We start from the raw sequence: 17,278 nt of genomic DNA on the forward strand, positions 1-17,278 counted from the left end.
CTCCTCACAGTGAATAACAATATTGCCAATGTTGTTTTTTGGCCTTTGTTTCGACCACAATCGCCTGAAAATTATCAGGTTTGCTTTCATACTATTTTCTTTAAAGCAATCAATTAGAATCTTGCTCTCTCTTTCTAAAATGTCTTTTATGATGGACATCTCGCTATGGGTACTAGAAAGTGTGTTGTCATCTGCATAATTAAAAATTCTAGCATATTTGGTAAAAGAGAAAATATCATTTATAAAAATGTTAAAAATAATTGGTTCAAGGATTGAATCTTGTGGGACCCATTGAGGACTTCTTGTACCATACTGACAATAGCCAACACAAACACATTGCTTCCTGTCATGTAGGTAGCTATGGATGAGTTTAACTGCACCTTCCCCCAACCCATAGGCCCTCAGCTTCTCCAGTAAGAGATCCAGCGAGACACAGTCAAATGCATTGGACAGATCCATTAACAGCACATGTTTACATTTTGTTTGTCACTTTTCCCAGTTTCTTTTCATTGGCTTGTCATTCAATAATAAGATCTTTATGTATTTTGAAATTGAAAAAGTTGGGAATATCGATGTATTGAATTGCTATGTCACATCAGTTTTTTATGTAACATCCAGCCCTATAATATACTGAAAATCAATTTAATGAATAAACAAAGAATACATATATGATATTGATGCCTATATGTTTCAGCCCTTACTGAAGCTCAGGATATTAACATGTACATGACGCCACTACGTCACCATTTTGAGGATTATGAACAGGCTGAATTTGATGAGAGCATTCCATTGTTGGCCCCTATGATGCAGACTGTTTGTTTGGTTTGGTCTCACTCTCAGTATTACAATACACCAGCCAGGATCATTGTGTTGCTCAAGGAGATGTGTAATATGACCATCAACATGGTGTGTATCAATTATCTACAAGTACGACAATGAACAAAGTCGTGTTTCTCAAGGTGTTCAGAATAAATCACACCCTTTCCTTTATTCTTAACAATAGCAAACAAAAAGATACTTTATGAAAAGTTTTCCTACCTGTAAACCTAATCATGCAGTGATTCTAACTCTGGTAGGTCATTGGTCCTATAGAGAAATAGATTAATACTTTTCAGCAAGACAAATGACTGATTATTTTCCTCTTAGTCCTGGACTTAGTCCTGGCTTCGTATTGATTGCTTTTCATTTCATAATGAATTTGGAATTTATGATATTGGTCTCCATTAATTCATTATTAAGACTGATCTCATCTCCAACAGACTTCATTTGATATCAATTTTTTTCTTACAATTGGTAGGCATCAAATTACTTGGAACCAACAGAGATTTTCAAAGGGGAGCTGGAAGAAACTATTGAAAAAGTACGCAAAGCCTGTGATGTTCTGAATGCATTCAAAGCCACTTATGAGGACCATAAGAACAAATTGAAGAGCTACTTTCCAGAGGGAACAGAACCAAGACTTTGGGAATTCGCGCCAAAGCTTGTGTTTGCAAGATATGACAAATTTCTTGAGAGAGTTGAAACCGTGAAGGTATTTAAGAAATGATGACATACATGTTCTTGATAAATTTGACATATTTTGTTCAGAAATGTTTTGTAAATTGTAATGATAATGTTTGTTCAGGTAAAGCAACATATATACAAATACCAATAGATATTATGCATAGGTAATTTTGCTATGGAGATAATTGACAATTATAAATAAATCAATGGTATTATCTGGGATCAACCTTCAATTGAATTGAAGGCTTATTTTCAGTGGGGTCTCTAATTAAAAGTTTCCTAATTGCAGATAAAGAACTGATCAATCACAAAATAATTGATATAAATGTTTACATACTAGAAGGTTAAAAGTCCATTATATAGATGATGAGTATATCAGTGAATAAAAGGGAACATTTGGCCACACCACAATGGTTTGAAGCTGATTATCTGAGCCTGTTTCATACACAATATGTTTATATGTTGAATTTTATGATTTTGGGTGGTTCCTAACAGCTTGATATTGTTACAATCATAATTGTTTTTGTTTCCTTATCTATTGCATCTCTGTTACAATTATAAGGAATTGATGGAAACTGCTCTGGAGTTCATGAAACTGGAGAAGATAGAATTAGGAGGTATAAAGGGAAAGATGCTCAGTCAACAAGTTGTACAGCTGTTTGAAGAGTTCAATGCCCAATATAAGGTGTTCACAGAGAAGAGCTATGACTGTCTTGACCCAGCAAGCAATGTGAGAAGACACTTTTTAGCCTTTGGTTTTTATCACTTATTTCTATGGAGTCAGTATTATTTGAGATGATTTTAAAGAGTTACACTTTTTTTACAATAATCCTTATACATTGCAGATGTGTGTATTCTATATATCAGGTTGAGTTGGTCAACCAAGATGGCCCCCACGGCATCTGATTGGCTAAAAATCTAATTTTGCTATAACTCTTTTATTATTAAATGGAATTCAATAAAACTTTTTGAGAGGGATGATTACAATTTATTAAGATGCACTTTAAGTTTTTATATCAAAAGTTGAAATTAAAAACAAAATTGCAGACATAGAGATGACTTCTGATTTGTTGAAATTTAGATATTGTCTGATTTTGAAGAAATTTAGCATGCAGGAGTAGTATAGCACTGCAAAAGCAATGGCAGCATTATTTTTGGGAAAAACAAACTGGCCATGATTTCCTTGTCTCTGATTGATAAAAATTTTAATGTCCCGTTTTTCATGATATTGGGTATATTGGTACACCATTGGACACCAGTCACTTTCGTAGCCTCATTTTCACATTTAAACAAAGTTGTGTCCATATTTCCAGGCCTCTCATTGGTTGAAATTGACATATTGTTCGATTTCAATGAAAATTGGTATATAGGGGTGTTAGGGTACTGTGAATTCAACTGCATTGGTTTAAGCTTTCTAGGCAATATTGTTAGGCCTAACTAGCTTTGGATTATGTACGGATACCACAAAAGATTCATACTTTAAAAAACATAACCTAATGACTACACAATATACTATTAATTATTTTTTGTACAAACATCATAGATGGGACCCCTGCGATTACCTACCCCTTGAATTTGCAAGCTGACTATCAGTGTTTTAACAACCTTTCAAACCAAACTGTTGAAAGTATTGAGCTACCATGCAGTTCAAGCTAAATGAAAATGAAACTTAAAAGCTTACCTGTGCACTTTAAGAGAGTGCACACTATATGCACACTTTAAGGTATGCCTCATGGAGGTCGTCTGATGTTTTTTTTATGGGTGACTGCTAAAGCTTTTTTTTCAGATTTATGCATGGTGGAGTAAAAAGTCCCAAAAATAAATTTTCAGGGTATTTTGTGTTCAGCAATAAGTGAAAAGTGGCCATTTTGTGTTGTGTAAGGAAATTAAGAAGTAAAACGAAAGCCATCATGCTTCCCCCCCCCCCCCCCCCCCCCCCCCCCCCCCCCCCCCCCCATGCTATATTTATGTATTGGTTGCTAATAATACAATAAGGGTGGTCAAGAGGAAGTAATCCAATTTGAAAGTAAGTCACTTTCTGGCGAGCATTAAATGAGACCCATGTGGCAAAATGGCAGCCCATTCAATGTTGTGATCTGTCACAAATATTTGATAATGCTATCCTGGATTATGTGTTTTGGATGTAGAATTTGTAGTGAGCGACACAGCAGGTTAAAGAAAATGCAGGTCATACTTATAGTATGTATTGTGTCATTTTGAATAAAATCAAATGAGATGGGATTCCATATTGCACTAGGTGGATGGGATTCCATATTGCACTAGGCGGAGTAGCATTGCTACCTTGTCAATATTGGAGTATATCCAGATCCCTGTCTTATCATAGAGTTATAAATCAGGTATGCCATTAATATTATCACATTACATTGAATATGATTAAAGACAATTTTTTTTAGTTAGTTTTTCATAAATTTTGGTTGTTTTGTTGGTATTCAATGTTTTAGGAAGGTGGCCATCTCACTACAAAATTAAATTTGTTCATACTACTGCTTTTCATCAATCTATATTTATAGGTGACGGAGGTAAAAAAAAGTAGTACACATTTTGAATAGCTCCTGTATATATAAATATAACCTTCTTGAGGAATATAACCTTGATTTAGTTAATTTATAACCAACACAGTTTATTTCTAAGATAGTTGATGTATTTTTCAATTTTCACTTCAGATAATGACTGCTTCTTAGAGCTTATTCCTGAATTACAGATGTTGGATTTGCATTTTTTGTGTCTGCATGTGTAATCTCTTGTTTTCCAACCACACCTTTTTGTTCAGTATTTATTTGAAAACTAATATACAGTACTAGGTTAAATGACATTACAAAAGTAGTCCATAACAAACAGTATAAAATCCTGTCACAAAATGCATAGGTTAGCTTTTCTAATTCCATATTTTGATGAAAATATGCCTATGTTCTTTGACAGGAGTTTCAAGATGACTACAATACATTCTTGGAGAAAGTTTTTGACTTTGATAGAAGACTTGCTACCATTATCTGCCAAGGATTTGATGACTGTTCCGGACTGGAGGCCCAATTTAAGGTGTGTATTGGAGTTAACATCAATAAAGACTTTCTGATGGTGTTGAATAGGTTTATGTTCCACAATTTTACTTTATGTAATAACTGTTCAAATGTGATAATAATATGTTTGAAGTTGCTGGACATTATGGGCAGTCTGCTGGAGAGGGAAATGATTAAGAAGGATTTTGAAGAGAAGTACCCCATGGTGATTGCCACATTGCACAAGGAATTGGACATGGTTAAAGTGATCTATGATAAACAGATGGAGGTCAAAGAAAGCTCTGGGAAGGCTTCAATCCACAAGAATATGCCTAAAGTGTCGGGTAGCCTGAGGTGGGCACAGGAGCTTCGGGAGAGGATCACAATCCCAATGGGCAATTTTAAGCATTTAGAACACCTGTGAGTATCCTGTTATCTATTTTCATGCCCCTGCTAAGAGGAGGTCAGAGGCATGTAATTTGTTACCTTTTGTCAAATTTTGTTATTTACTCATTGATTGCATTGCTATTTTGCTTTCAAGAACATTCTGTTAGGGTAAAATTTTAATACTCTGCAGTCAAATTGATTGAAAGATGTTTTATTTTTCATATGTTTTGGATTTTTATCCCCTCGCCACAAAGTCAGGGAAGGAGATATAGTGTTCCATTCATTATAATTATGTGGGTAGGCAAGTACGTTGATATGTTCACCTTTTTCAGCGCTCTAGCGACTGCATTTTGAAACAGATTTTTATCAAACTCATATAATGGTAAAGTATGAAAACGCCTTGAACAAGCTCATGTTTCAGGGTGTCAAAGTCACTGTGACTAGAAAATATATGTCAGAGCTCCAGCGACTTCATTATTGAATACACTTTAATCTAAGTTGATACATTCTTCACAAATCATCAAAGAAGCCATGTTTCAGGGTGCCCATTTTAAACAATGTCACTGTTTATAGAAAATATTTGTCAGCACTCCAGCTACTTCAATATTTTACGCATTTTGATCAAACTTCATAGATTGGTCGAGTGTGAGAAGACCACAAACAAGTTCATGTTTCAGAACGCCAAGGTCAAAGACAAGATTATTGTTACTATTTTAAGACAATCCTCTCAAGCAACTTCATTTCAAAATAGATTTTGATCAAACTTCAGACATGGGTCAAGTATACAAATATCTCAAACACGTTAGTCTCAGGATCAACAGCAGTATACATAATGTTCATGTTTGTGTTTAGAAATCATGATTAATATTCATTAGAAAGATTTTATAGAAAGCCGTTTTGTGATGTTATTCCAACTTCTATGATTGAACAGATGTATGGAGTCTGAAGATGCCAAGTTAGTTTTTACCAAATATGAAGAAATGATGCAACTTCTCAGTGCGTAAGTACTTTTTACTGTTTTAATTATTTTGTTACATTCTAAACTTATATCCCTGAGAACAGATAATATTAATATATGTTTTCAGTATAACATATAGTTTAGTGTCAAATATTAAAATACAGTGATATTATGCCATATCACATGGATGATTTTGATATTGTGCTTTGTCAGTCATATTTATATCAAACTTTGTCAAGATGTTAAGTTTACAAAAAATACACACTGATGTCAAAAGTCAAAAGCAAAGGTCAATGTCATCTTCATCTTTACACTGATGAACATTTTATTTTGAAATGATGAAGCAAAGTTGCTCAGAATTAAACAACTGACCAAAGATAAAGGTCAGTGTATCAGAGGTCTGATGAACATTTTTGATGACATTATGAAGCAAAGTTGATTGGAATTTAACAGAAATTCAACTGACTTAAGGTCAATTGGGGGACTTATTGTGAATACTCCGTTTCTTCTTCTTCTTCATTTTTTTTTATCTGCCAATCAAGATGGCTGCCATTTCCTGCCCTCTGATTGGTCAAAATTTAGATATTGTCTGATTTTGATGAAATTTTGTGTGTATGTGCATCATCGGACACTGGTTCCTCTTGTAACCTCACTTTCACATTTGAACAAAATGGCTACCATTTACTGGCCTCTGATTGGTCCAAATCTAGATATTGTCTGATTTTGATGAAATTTGGTATGTAGGGGTATTTGATGACAGCGAAACTAACTGATGGGTTTCGTTGCCATAGCAACCATACAGAGGGTCTGAATGGTCAAAATTTAGATGTTGCTCAATTTCAATAAAATTTGGTATATAGGAATATATTGAGGGATGCCCAATGCAATGGTACAACTGTGAGGACATTTGGGGGACTTCTGTAATGGTTTCCCATTACAATTAGTACTTATCATTATTATTTTTTTAATTCTTTTTATCTCTTCTGCCGCAGGGAATTCCATCACTTTTTTTCTCAGAACGACTGGGAGGATCTTCATGAAACTTCACAGACATACTCATTAGGGGTCTTTGGTGTGCACCAATGTTTTTTTTTCACAATCAGAAATCCATGATGGCCTCCAGAGCTGATTTCCATTTTTGGATTTTGGTCTCAAATTCATAGGCCATATACAAATCAATTTCAGAATTATCTTGTCTGATATATTCCTAAATCATCATGTAGCAGATGTCGGCAATCACAATCCGAAAGATGCATAATCATAATTATTTGAATGCTTGGGCACTTAACATTTGTTCCACACCAGTCAACCGTTTTATATTGCTGACCGACTTGTAACAATCTTCTAGCAGTTTTCCTTGGAAACAGTCGAAAATACTTCAATTTACATTAACATAGTTTGGTAACAGAAGAAACTGATGGTAACTTGTTCATGTCGTAAGATAAAACTTTATCAATATTGATAAACATTAATGACATTACAAGTCACTGTGGTTGTGGAACCCTGACTGGGTTTTTTTTTTTTTTAATTTAAAAGATTTGATACATTTTTAGGTCAACTGAGCATTGTGCGTCATCTGTCGTCCTTACTTAGATTTTATATTATTGACTTCTCAAAAACTCCAATACTGTTTTTCATGAAATTTTGCAGAAACCTTCCTTGGCTAAAGGTCTACCAAAATTGTAAATTATATAGTCCCTACACCTTAGGGGCCTGAGGGGTGGAGCCAAAAGGGGTCAAATTGTAAATTGTATGGTCCCTACACCTCAGGGGCCTGAGAAGCGGGCCAAAAGGGGTCAAATTATAAATTATATGGTCCCTACACCTCAGGGGCCTGAGAAGCGGGGCCAAAAGGGGTCAAATTGACTGATATTTCAAAAATCTTCTCAAGACCCAGATATAGCAGAATGATATATACTCTTCATAGATGGAAGGTTCTTCACGTGCTTTATCAAACTTGTAAATTACATAGCCCTGGGTGTCACATTCCCTCTGGGAGGGGCTAAATTTTACTATAGTTTACATGGATGGAAAGGTCTTAAGGTGATTTATCAAAATTGTAAATTTTATGGCCCATGTTTCATGTTTCTCCCTTGAGAGATGCTGAGCTTTACTATAGTTTATGCAGGAAAATCCCATTTTAATGGAAATGATTTAGATTTGGTTAGAATTATGAGGAGGGGTAAAACTATACTATTATTTACATAAGAACTGTTTAGAAATACATTGTAAATACATAAAAGATTAAGTTATATGTTTAAGACTTAAGTGACCATTCCCATGGGCCTCTTGTTATTTTAACAGATGGGATGAGGACATCTACAAGGAATGGATAGCTGGAGTAAGTGAAGCTTGCTCTTTTAATCTTAGCCAATCACTGCTGATGAGAAATGAAGAAACCAAATTGGTTTCTGTGAATTTTGACCCTCAATTAACAGCAGTACTGCGGGAAGTGAAGTATTTGGATGCTCGTGAAAAGGAAGAAATACCTGAAAGTGCAAGTGGCATATTTAAAAGGAATGATACTCTCTGGAAGTTTGTGACAAACCTTGACCTGACTGTGCACCTGTACAACAAAGTACGCAAGACCATACTAGAAGTGGAATTCCCTTTGATAGAAAGCCAACTCCAGGATATAGATCAGGAACTGCAACAGGCAGAAAAGACCATGAATTGGAATGGGGAAGGTAGGAAGATGAGAATATCCTATAAGAAAACTTATTTTCTTTCTGTCCACTGATCATACAGCATAATCAGCCCCTGTCTAATAAGGAAACATAATTTGTCTTAGTCAGCCCCCGTCTCATCACGTGACATAATCTGTCTTAGTCAGCCCCCGTCTCATCACGTGACATAATCTGTCTTAGACAGCCCCCATCTCATCAGGTGACATAATCTGTCTTAGTCAGCCCCCATCTCATCACGTGACATAATCTGTCTTAGTCAGCCCCCATCTCATCACATGACATAATCTGTCTTAGTCAGCCCCCATCTCATCAGATGACATAATCTGTCTTAGTCGGCCCCCATCTCATCATGTGACATAATCTGTCTTAGTCAGCCCCCGTCTCATCAGGTGACATAATCTGTCTTAGTCAGCCCCATCTCATCAGATGACATAATCTGTCTTAGTCAGCCCCATCTCATCAGGTGACATAATCTGTCTTAGTCAGCCCCGTCTCATCACGTGACATAATAATCTGTCTTAGTCAGCCCCCATCTCATCAGGTGACATAATCTGTCTTAGTCAGCCCCCATCTCATCATGTGACATAATCTGTCTTAGTCAGCCCCCGTCTCATCAGGAGACATAATCTGTCTTAGTCAGCCCCCATCTCATCAGGTGACATAATCTGTCTTAGTCAGCGCCCGTCTCATCAGGTGACATAATCTGTCTTAGTCAGCCCCCCCTCTCTTCAGGTGACATAATCTGTCTTAGTCAGCCCCGTCTCATCACGTGACATAATAATCTGTCTTAGTCAGCCCCCATCTCATCAGGTGACATAATCTGTCTTAGTCAGCCCCGTCTCATCACGTGACATAATAATCTGTCTTAGTCAGCCCCCATCTCATCAGGTGACATAATCTGTCTTAGTCAGCCCCCATCTCATCATGTGACATAATCTGTCTTAGTCAGCCCCCGTCTCATCAGGAGACATAATCTGTCTTAGTCAGCCCCCATCTCATCAGGTGACATAATCTGTCTTAGTCAGCGCCTATCTCATCAGGTGACATAATCCGTCTTAGTCAGCGCCCATCTCATCAGGAGACATAATCTGTCTTAGTCAGCCCCGTCTCATCAGATGACATAATCTGTCATAGTCAGCCCCCATCTCATCATGTGACATAATCTGTCTTAGTCAGCCCCCATCACATCACGTGACATAATCTGTCTGAGTCAGCCCCCATCTCATCAGGTGACATAATCTGTCTTAGTCAGCCCCGTCTCATCAGATGACATAATCTGTCATAGTCAGCCCCCATCTCATCATGTGACATAATCTGTCTTAGTCAGCCCCCATCACATCACGTGACATAATCTGTCTTAGTCAGCCCCCATCTCATCAGGTGACATAATCTGTCTTAGTCAGCCCCCATCTCATCAGATGACATAATCTGTCTTAGTCAGCCCCCATCTCATCAGGTGACATAATCTGTCTTAGTCAGCGCCCATCTCATCAGATGACATAATCTGTCTTAGTCAGCCCCCGTCTCATCAGGTGACATAATCTGTCTTAGTCAGCCCCATCTCATCATGTGACATAATCTGTCTTAGTCAGCCCCGTCTCATCAGATGACATAATCTGTCTTAGTCAGCCCCCATCTCAGCAGGTGACATAATCTGTCTTAGTCAGCCCCCGTCTCATCAGGTGACATAATCTGTCTTAGTCAGCCCCCGTCTCATCAGGTGACATAATCTGTCTTAGTCAGCCCCCCCTCTCTTCAGGTGACATAATCTGTCTTAGTCAGCCCCGTCTCATCACGTGACATAATAATCTGTCTTAGTCAGCCCCCATCTCATCAGGTGACATAATCTGTCTAAGTCAGCGCCCTATCTCATCAGGAGACATAATCTGTCTTAGTCAGCCCCCGTCTCATCAGGAGACATAATCTGTCTTAGTCAGCCCCCATCTCATCAGGTGACATAATCTGTCTTAGTCAGCGCCCATCTCATCAGGTGACATAATCTGTCTTAGTCAGCACCCGTCTCATCAGGTGACATAATCTGTCTTAGTCAGCCCCATCTCATCATGTGACATAATCTGTCTTAGTCAGCCCCGTCTCATCAGATGACATAATCTGTCTTAGTCAGCGCCCATCTCATCAGGTGACATAATCTGTCTTAGTCAGCCCCCGTCTCATCAGGAGACATAATCTGTCTTAGTCAGCCCCCATCTCATCAGGAGACATAATCTGTCTTAGTCAGCCCCATCTCATCATGTGACATAATCTGTCTTAGTCAGCCCCGTCTCATCAGATGACATAATCTGTCTTAGTCAGCCCCCATCTCAGCAGGTGACATAATCTGTCTTAGTCAGCCCCCATCTCATTAGGTGACATGTCTTAGTCAGCCCCCCTCTTGTTCTCCTGTTCCATACACTTACTTTGATATTTCATTCTGGCATTTTTCTTCTTGAAACATTTTATGTTAGGAACATGTATTTAAAACCTGCCTAGACTTGACCCTATCTTTATTGACAGTCTGTATTGAGTTTTTATTATCTCTCGGCAATAGACAAGTAAATCCCTTGTACAATTAGCAAAAAATGAAGGTGAGATTTAACAAAATGTCATATATTTTATGGTACAATAGCTATTGTAAATGTAGGCATGGATTAATCAAAGAGAAACAATAATTTACAAAATTCAAAAAACAAGTTTGTTGGTTGTTTTTATCAATCCAGGTGTATGGGAGTATATTGAAAAGACAAGAGACCATGTGATAGACTTGGAGTCTAGAGTACAAAAAGCTAAAGATAATGTGGAGGAAATTAAGAAACTGATGAACACATGGAGTAAACTGCCACTCTTTGAGAGAAAGGAAGACAAGCATGAGACCCTTCTCAACTTGGAGGACAGAAAAGATCGTATCAACAAGCGGTATACAGAGATAAAAAATATTGGAAACAAAATACATGAGCTTCTCAAGGTATGCAAACAGGAATTAGTTAAACAAAGAGTACTACCTGTACAGGTTAACTTTGTTGTTTTAACCCCCAGTATCAGTTGGACAAGGAGTACTACCTGTACAGGCTAACTTTGTTGTTTTAAACCCCAGTATCAGTTAGACAAGGAGTACTACCTGTACAGGCTAACTTTGTTGTTTTAACCCCCAGTATCAGTTAGACAAGGAGTACTACCTGTACAGGCTAACTTTGTTGTTTTAACCCCCAGTATCAGTTAGACAAGGAGTGCTACCTGTACAGGCTAACTTTGTTGTTTTAAACCCCAGTATCAGTTAGACAAGGAGTACTACCTGTACAGGCTAACTTTGTTGTTTTAACCCCCAGTATCAGTTAGACAAGGAGTGCTACCTGTACAGGCTAACTTTGTTGTTCTAAACAAATTTCAGAAGAAAGTACATTTTTCGCTGCTTAATGAAACTTATATAAATCTATCTTAAAAACATTTTTTATTTTTGAAATTAAGTCTATTCAGTTGACTTTTGTAATCTTTAAATCTTGAAATCTTGACTTTTGCATTATATGAATAAACAATGTCATCTTTTAAAGGATTTATACAATTTCATTTACAGCAAAATCTCGAGTTTTTCAAGGCAGATGCATCTTCTGATATCTGGAAGGCATATGTTGACTATGTGGATGAAATGATTGTAGATGGTTTTTATGCCAGTATTCACTGTAGTGTGAAGTTTATGTTGGACAATACAGACAGCAAGAACAACCCTGATTCTCTGTTTGAGGCCATGTTGGAACTGCAGGCTCCAGAGATGGTCTTCCAGCCATCATTGGACTATGGTGTGGCAGATGGTTTTTATGACCTTGTAGATGGATTGATTGGAGATATATATAAACAAGCATCCCTAATACCGCGCCTGGCTGCACACAGCGGGCAGGAACACTACCAGCCTGATCTGGAGGACATGGAAGAACTGTCAGAAATGCGCCAGGAGCTGATGGACCGCATCACAAACATTATGAATAAGGCATGCGAGTACAGAAATTCTTTTGACAACTATTCTTACCTTTGGACAGATGACAGGAATGAGTTCATGCGACAGTTTCTGCTGTACAACCATGTCCTCACCACAGAAGAAATTGAGGCTCATGCTGAAGATGGCGTACCTGAAAGTCCTCCAACTCTCAAGCAATTCAAAGAACAGGTATGGTTCATCAATTGTTTGTTTGTTTTTGTTTAACGTCCTATTAAGAGCCAGGGTCATTTAAGGATGTGCCAGGTTTTGGAGATGTAGGAAAGCCGGAGTACCCAGAGAAAGACCACCGGCCTATGGTCAGTACCTGGCAAATGCCCCACGTAGGTTTCGAACTCGCAACCCAGAGGTGGAGGGCTAGTGATAAAGTGACCACTCGGCCACCACGACCCCGATTGGTTCATCAAAAATTGATATTACATGTATAATTATATTGAATGCATCTCCTCTCACCCTAAAAATACAGGCAAGTCTTTAAAAGTGTTGCTAGTCTTGAATGACTGAATGAATTTTGGTGAAATTTGGCCTGGAACATTATTGGGCAAAGAAGATTTTTTTTTTTTTTTTTGATAACAGAATGGTGTGATTCAATATGGCTCCCCTGGGCCTGGAGGAGTGGGACCCAATGAAGGAAATATAATAGCAAATTCTTTAAATCCTTCTTCATTAGGAATGAGCAGATTTGGTTTGAACTTTAGTTGTATGATATGATTTAAATGAGAGTGTTTTGCTACGATGCAGGTCCTCCGGGTCTCTTGTATTTACACAGCCTCCAGTTGTTAAAAAACAAATAAAACTAGTGTAATGCAACAAGCAATGTTGACTCATCATCATTAAATTATGAAAGTGACATCATTGTATTGTTGCCAGCACATGTTATACAATAAGAATATGCAATATTTGAATGTGAAATTTATTCATATATATTACTTTAGCAAATAAGATTAAGGGATAAAATTTCAATGTAAAACACATATAGATAGTCACATTATATTTTGATTACTTTCCTCAGATTGACACATATGAGAAAATATATGAAGAGGCAGAGCAAGTGGAACCAATCATGATATTCGAAACTTGGTTCCGAGTTAATTCAAAGCCATTCAAACAAGCTCTATTAAACACAATAAAGAGATGGAGTTTCATGTTTAAACAGCATCTGATTGACCATGTAACCAACAGGTAAGTAAAATTAGGGACATGGACATGTACAGTATCTGGTTGTGTATAACTGATGGGTCAGTCTATAATACTGGACATGTACAGTATCTGGTTGTGTATAACTGGTAGGTCAGGCTATAATACTGGACATGTACAGTATCTGGTTGTGTATAACTGGTAGGTCAGTCTATAATACTGGACATGTACAGTATCTGGTTGTGTATAACTGGTAGGTCAGTCTATAATACTGGACAGATACAGTATCTGGTTGTGTATAACTGGTAGGTCAGTCTATAATACTGGACATGTACAGTATCTGGTTGTGTATAACTGGTAGGTCAGTCTATAATACTGGACATGAACAGTATCTGGTTGTGTATAACTGGTAGGTCAGTCTATAATACTGGACATGTACAGTATCTGGTTGTGTATAACTGGTAGGTCAGTCTATAATACTGGACATGAACAGTATCTGGTTGTGTATAACTGATGGGTCAGTCTATAATACTGGACATGTACAGTATCTGGTTGTGTATAACTGGTAGGTCAGTCTATAATACTGGACATGTACAGTATCTGGTTGTGTATAACTGATAGGTCAGTCTATAATACTGGACATGAACAGTATCTGGTTGTGTATAACTGGTAGGTCAGTCTATAATACTGGACATGTACAGTATCTGATTGTGTATAACTGATGGGTCAGTCTATAATACTGGACATGTACAGTATCTGGTTGTGTATAACTGGTAGGTCAGTCTATAATACTGGACATGTACAGTATCTGATTGTGTATAACTGATGGGTCAGTCTATAATACTGGACATGTACAGTATCTGGTTGTGTATAACTGATGGGTCAGTCTATAATACTGGACATGTACAGTATCTGGTTGTGTATAACTGGTAGGTCAGTCTATAATACTGGACATGTACAGTATCTGGTTGTGTATAACTGGTAGGTCAGTCTATAATACTGGACATGTACAGTATCTGGTTGTGTATAACTGGTAGGTCAGTCTATAATACTGGACATGTACAGTATCTGGTTGTGTATAACTGGTAGGTCAGTCTATAATACTGGACATGTATAGTATCTGGTTGTGTATAACTGGTAGGTCAGTCTATAATACTGGACATGTACAGTATCTGGTTGTGTATAACTGATGGGTCAGTCTATAATACTGGACATGTACAGTATCTGGTTGTGTATAACTGGTAGGTCAGTCTATAATACTGGACATGTATAGTATCTGGTTGTGTATAACTGGTAGGTCAGTCTATAATACTGGACATGAACAGTATCTGGTTGTGTATAACTGATGGGTCAGTCTATAATACTGGACATGTACAGTATCTGGTTGTGTATAACTGGTAGGTCAGTCTATAATACTGGACATGAACAGTATCTGGTTGTGTATAACTGGTAGGTCAGTCTATAATACTGGACATGTATAGTATCTGGTTGTGTATAACTGATGGGTCAGTCTATAATACTGGACATGTACAGTATCTGGTTGTGTATAACTGGTAGGTCAGTCTATAATACTGGACATGAACAGTATCTGGTTGTGTATAACTGGTAGGTCAGTCTATAATACTGGACATGTATAGTATCTGGTTGTGTATAACTGATGGGTCAGTCTATAATACTGGACATGTACAGTATCTGGTTGTGTATAACTGGTAGGTCAGTCTATAATACTGGACATGTATAGTATCTGGTTGTGTATAACTGGTAGGTCAGTCTATAATACTGGACATGTACAGTATCTGGTTGTGTATAACTGGTAGGTCAGTCTATAATACTGGACAGATACAGTATCTGGTTGTGTATAACTGATAGGTCAGTCTATAATACTGGACAGATGCAGTATCTGATTGTGTATAACTGGTAGGTCAGTCTATAATACTGGACATGTACAGTATCTGGTTGTGTATAACTGGTAGGTCAGTCTATAATACTGGACATGAACAGTATCTGATTGTGTATAACTGGTAGGTCAGTCTATAATACTGGACATGTACAGTATCTGATTGTGTGTAACCTTGAAAATGTTTGATATTCTTTCTTTGTTAGTAAATTTTGTAATGTATTTAGCAAACTAAAGTTTTCCCTCTTTGTATATTAAATGTATAAATATAACTGAAAATGATGAAAAAAGTATTGGAACATAATCTTCTTTGTATGGTTGTAGCCTGCGGGAACTTGGTGACTTCATCAAGACAACTGATGGTGGCTTGACAAAGCCTGTAGAAGAGGGAGACTACAATGGACTGGTGGAGTGTATGGGTTATTTATTTGCTGTCAAGGAGAGACAAGCCACTACAGATGAAATGTTTGAACCTCTCAAGCAGACCATTGAACTTCTGAAGACATATGAACAAGAAATGCCAGAGGAAGTTCATTTACAGCTGCAGGTAAGAAATGCACCTTCATTTTTCATCGTGTTACATGAATGCAAGCAAAACTACCAGTCAGTGTTTCAAAGAAATGAGCATTCATTAACATCTCAAAGTAATCTTAACAAGTAGTTTAGATTCATTTTAATAAACATTTCTTACTTCATCATTTTTCCGCACTTCAGGAATTGCCAGAACAGTGGAACAACACAAAAAAGATTGGAATCACTGTTAAGCAACAGGTGGCACCACTGCAAGCCACAGAAGTAGCTAACATTCGCAGGAAGACTGCAACGTTTGATGTAAACCAGCACAAATTCAGAGAAAAGTTCCGAGGCATACCACCTTTCAGATATGACTGTGAAAAGGCATACCAACACATCGACAAAGTAACTATGAATAGATTATTTCAGCAGCTTGGTTTGTAATTCCTTTGGTATTTTATGAGCACGTAAGATTTAGAATCTTTAGCATCTCAAACATCTCATTAGGTTTCTTATGAACCTGTGCAAAGATCAAGTATTTTATCAGTAAGTTATCAACCCCTCAACAGATCTAGTATGTTATCAACCCCTCAACAGATCTAGTATGTTATCACCTCAACAGATCTAATATGTTATCACCTCAACAGATCTAGTATGTTATCACCTCAACAGATCTAGTATGTTATCACCACAACAGATCTAATATGTTATCACCACAACAGATCTAGTATGTTATCACCACAACAGATCTAATATGTTATCACCACAACAGATCTAGTATGTTTTCACCTCAACAGATCTAGTATGTTATGACCTCAACAGATCTAGTATGTTATCACCTCAACAGATCTAGTATGTTATCACCTCAACAGATCTAGTATGTTATCACCTCAACAGATCTAGTTTGTTATCACCACAACAGATCTAATATGTTATCACCACAACAGATCTAGTATGTTATCACCACAACAGATCTAATATGTTATCACCACAACAGATCTAGTATGTTATCACCTCAACAGATCTAGTATGTTATAACCTCAACAGATCTAGTATGTTATCAACCCCACAACAGATCTAGTATGTTATCACCTCAACAGATCTAGTATGTTATCACCTCAACAGATCTAGTATGTTATCAACCCCACAACAGATCTAGTATGTTATCACCTCAACAGATCTAGTATGTTATCA

The 17,278-nt window shown here is 37.3% G+C and overlaps 1 protein-coding gene across 1 annotated transcript in view; it reads left to right on the forward strand.

The window, feature by feature from the left end:
- The window catches only part of LOC117321748 (dynein beta chain, ciliary-like), a 69,687-nt gene that overhangs the window by 7,233 nt on the left and 45,176 nt on the right, over window positions 1–17,278 (forward strand). Inside the window, exons 5-16 of the mRNA XM_033876267.1 lie at window positions 695–906; window positions 1,298–1,531; window positions 2,066–2,233; window positions 4,444–4,560; window positions 4,675–4,940; window positions 5,839–5,907; window positions 8,170–8,552; window positions 11,270–11,514; window positions 12,121–12,708; window positions 13,550–13,719; window positions 15,896–16,118; window positions 16,286–16,489. Of these exons, the coding sequence (XP_033732158.1) occupies window positions 695–906; window positions 1,298–1,531; window positions 2,066–2,233; window positions 4,444–4,560; window positions 4,675–4,940; window positions 5,839–5,907; window positions 8,170–8,552; window positions 11,270–11,514; window positions 12,121–12,708; window positions 13,550–13,719; window positions 15,896–16,118; window positions 16,286–16,489 (2,879 nt within the window). The remainder of the gene's footprint in view (window positions 1–694; window positions 907–1,297; window positions 1,532–2,065; window positions 2,234–4,443; window positions 4,561–4,674; window positions 4,941–5,838; window positions 5,908–8,169; window positions 8,553–11,269; window positions 11,515–12,120; window positions 12,709–13,549; window positions 13,720–15,895; window positions 16,119–16,285; window positions 16,490–17,278) is intronic.

The sequence above is a fragment of the Pecten maximus genome, chromosome 1 (genome assembly GCF_902652985.1).
Source record: "Pecten maximus chromosome 1, xPecMax1.1, whole genome shotgun sequence".
Taxonomy (NCBI): Eukaryota; Metazoa; Mollusca; class Bivalvia; order Pectinida; family Pectinidae; genus Pecten; species Pecten maximus.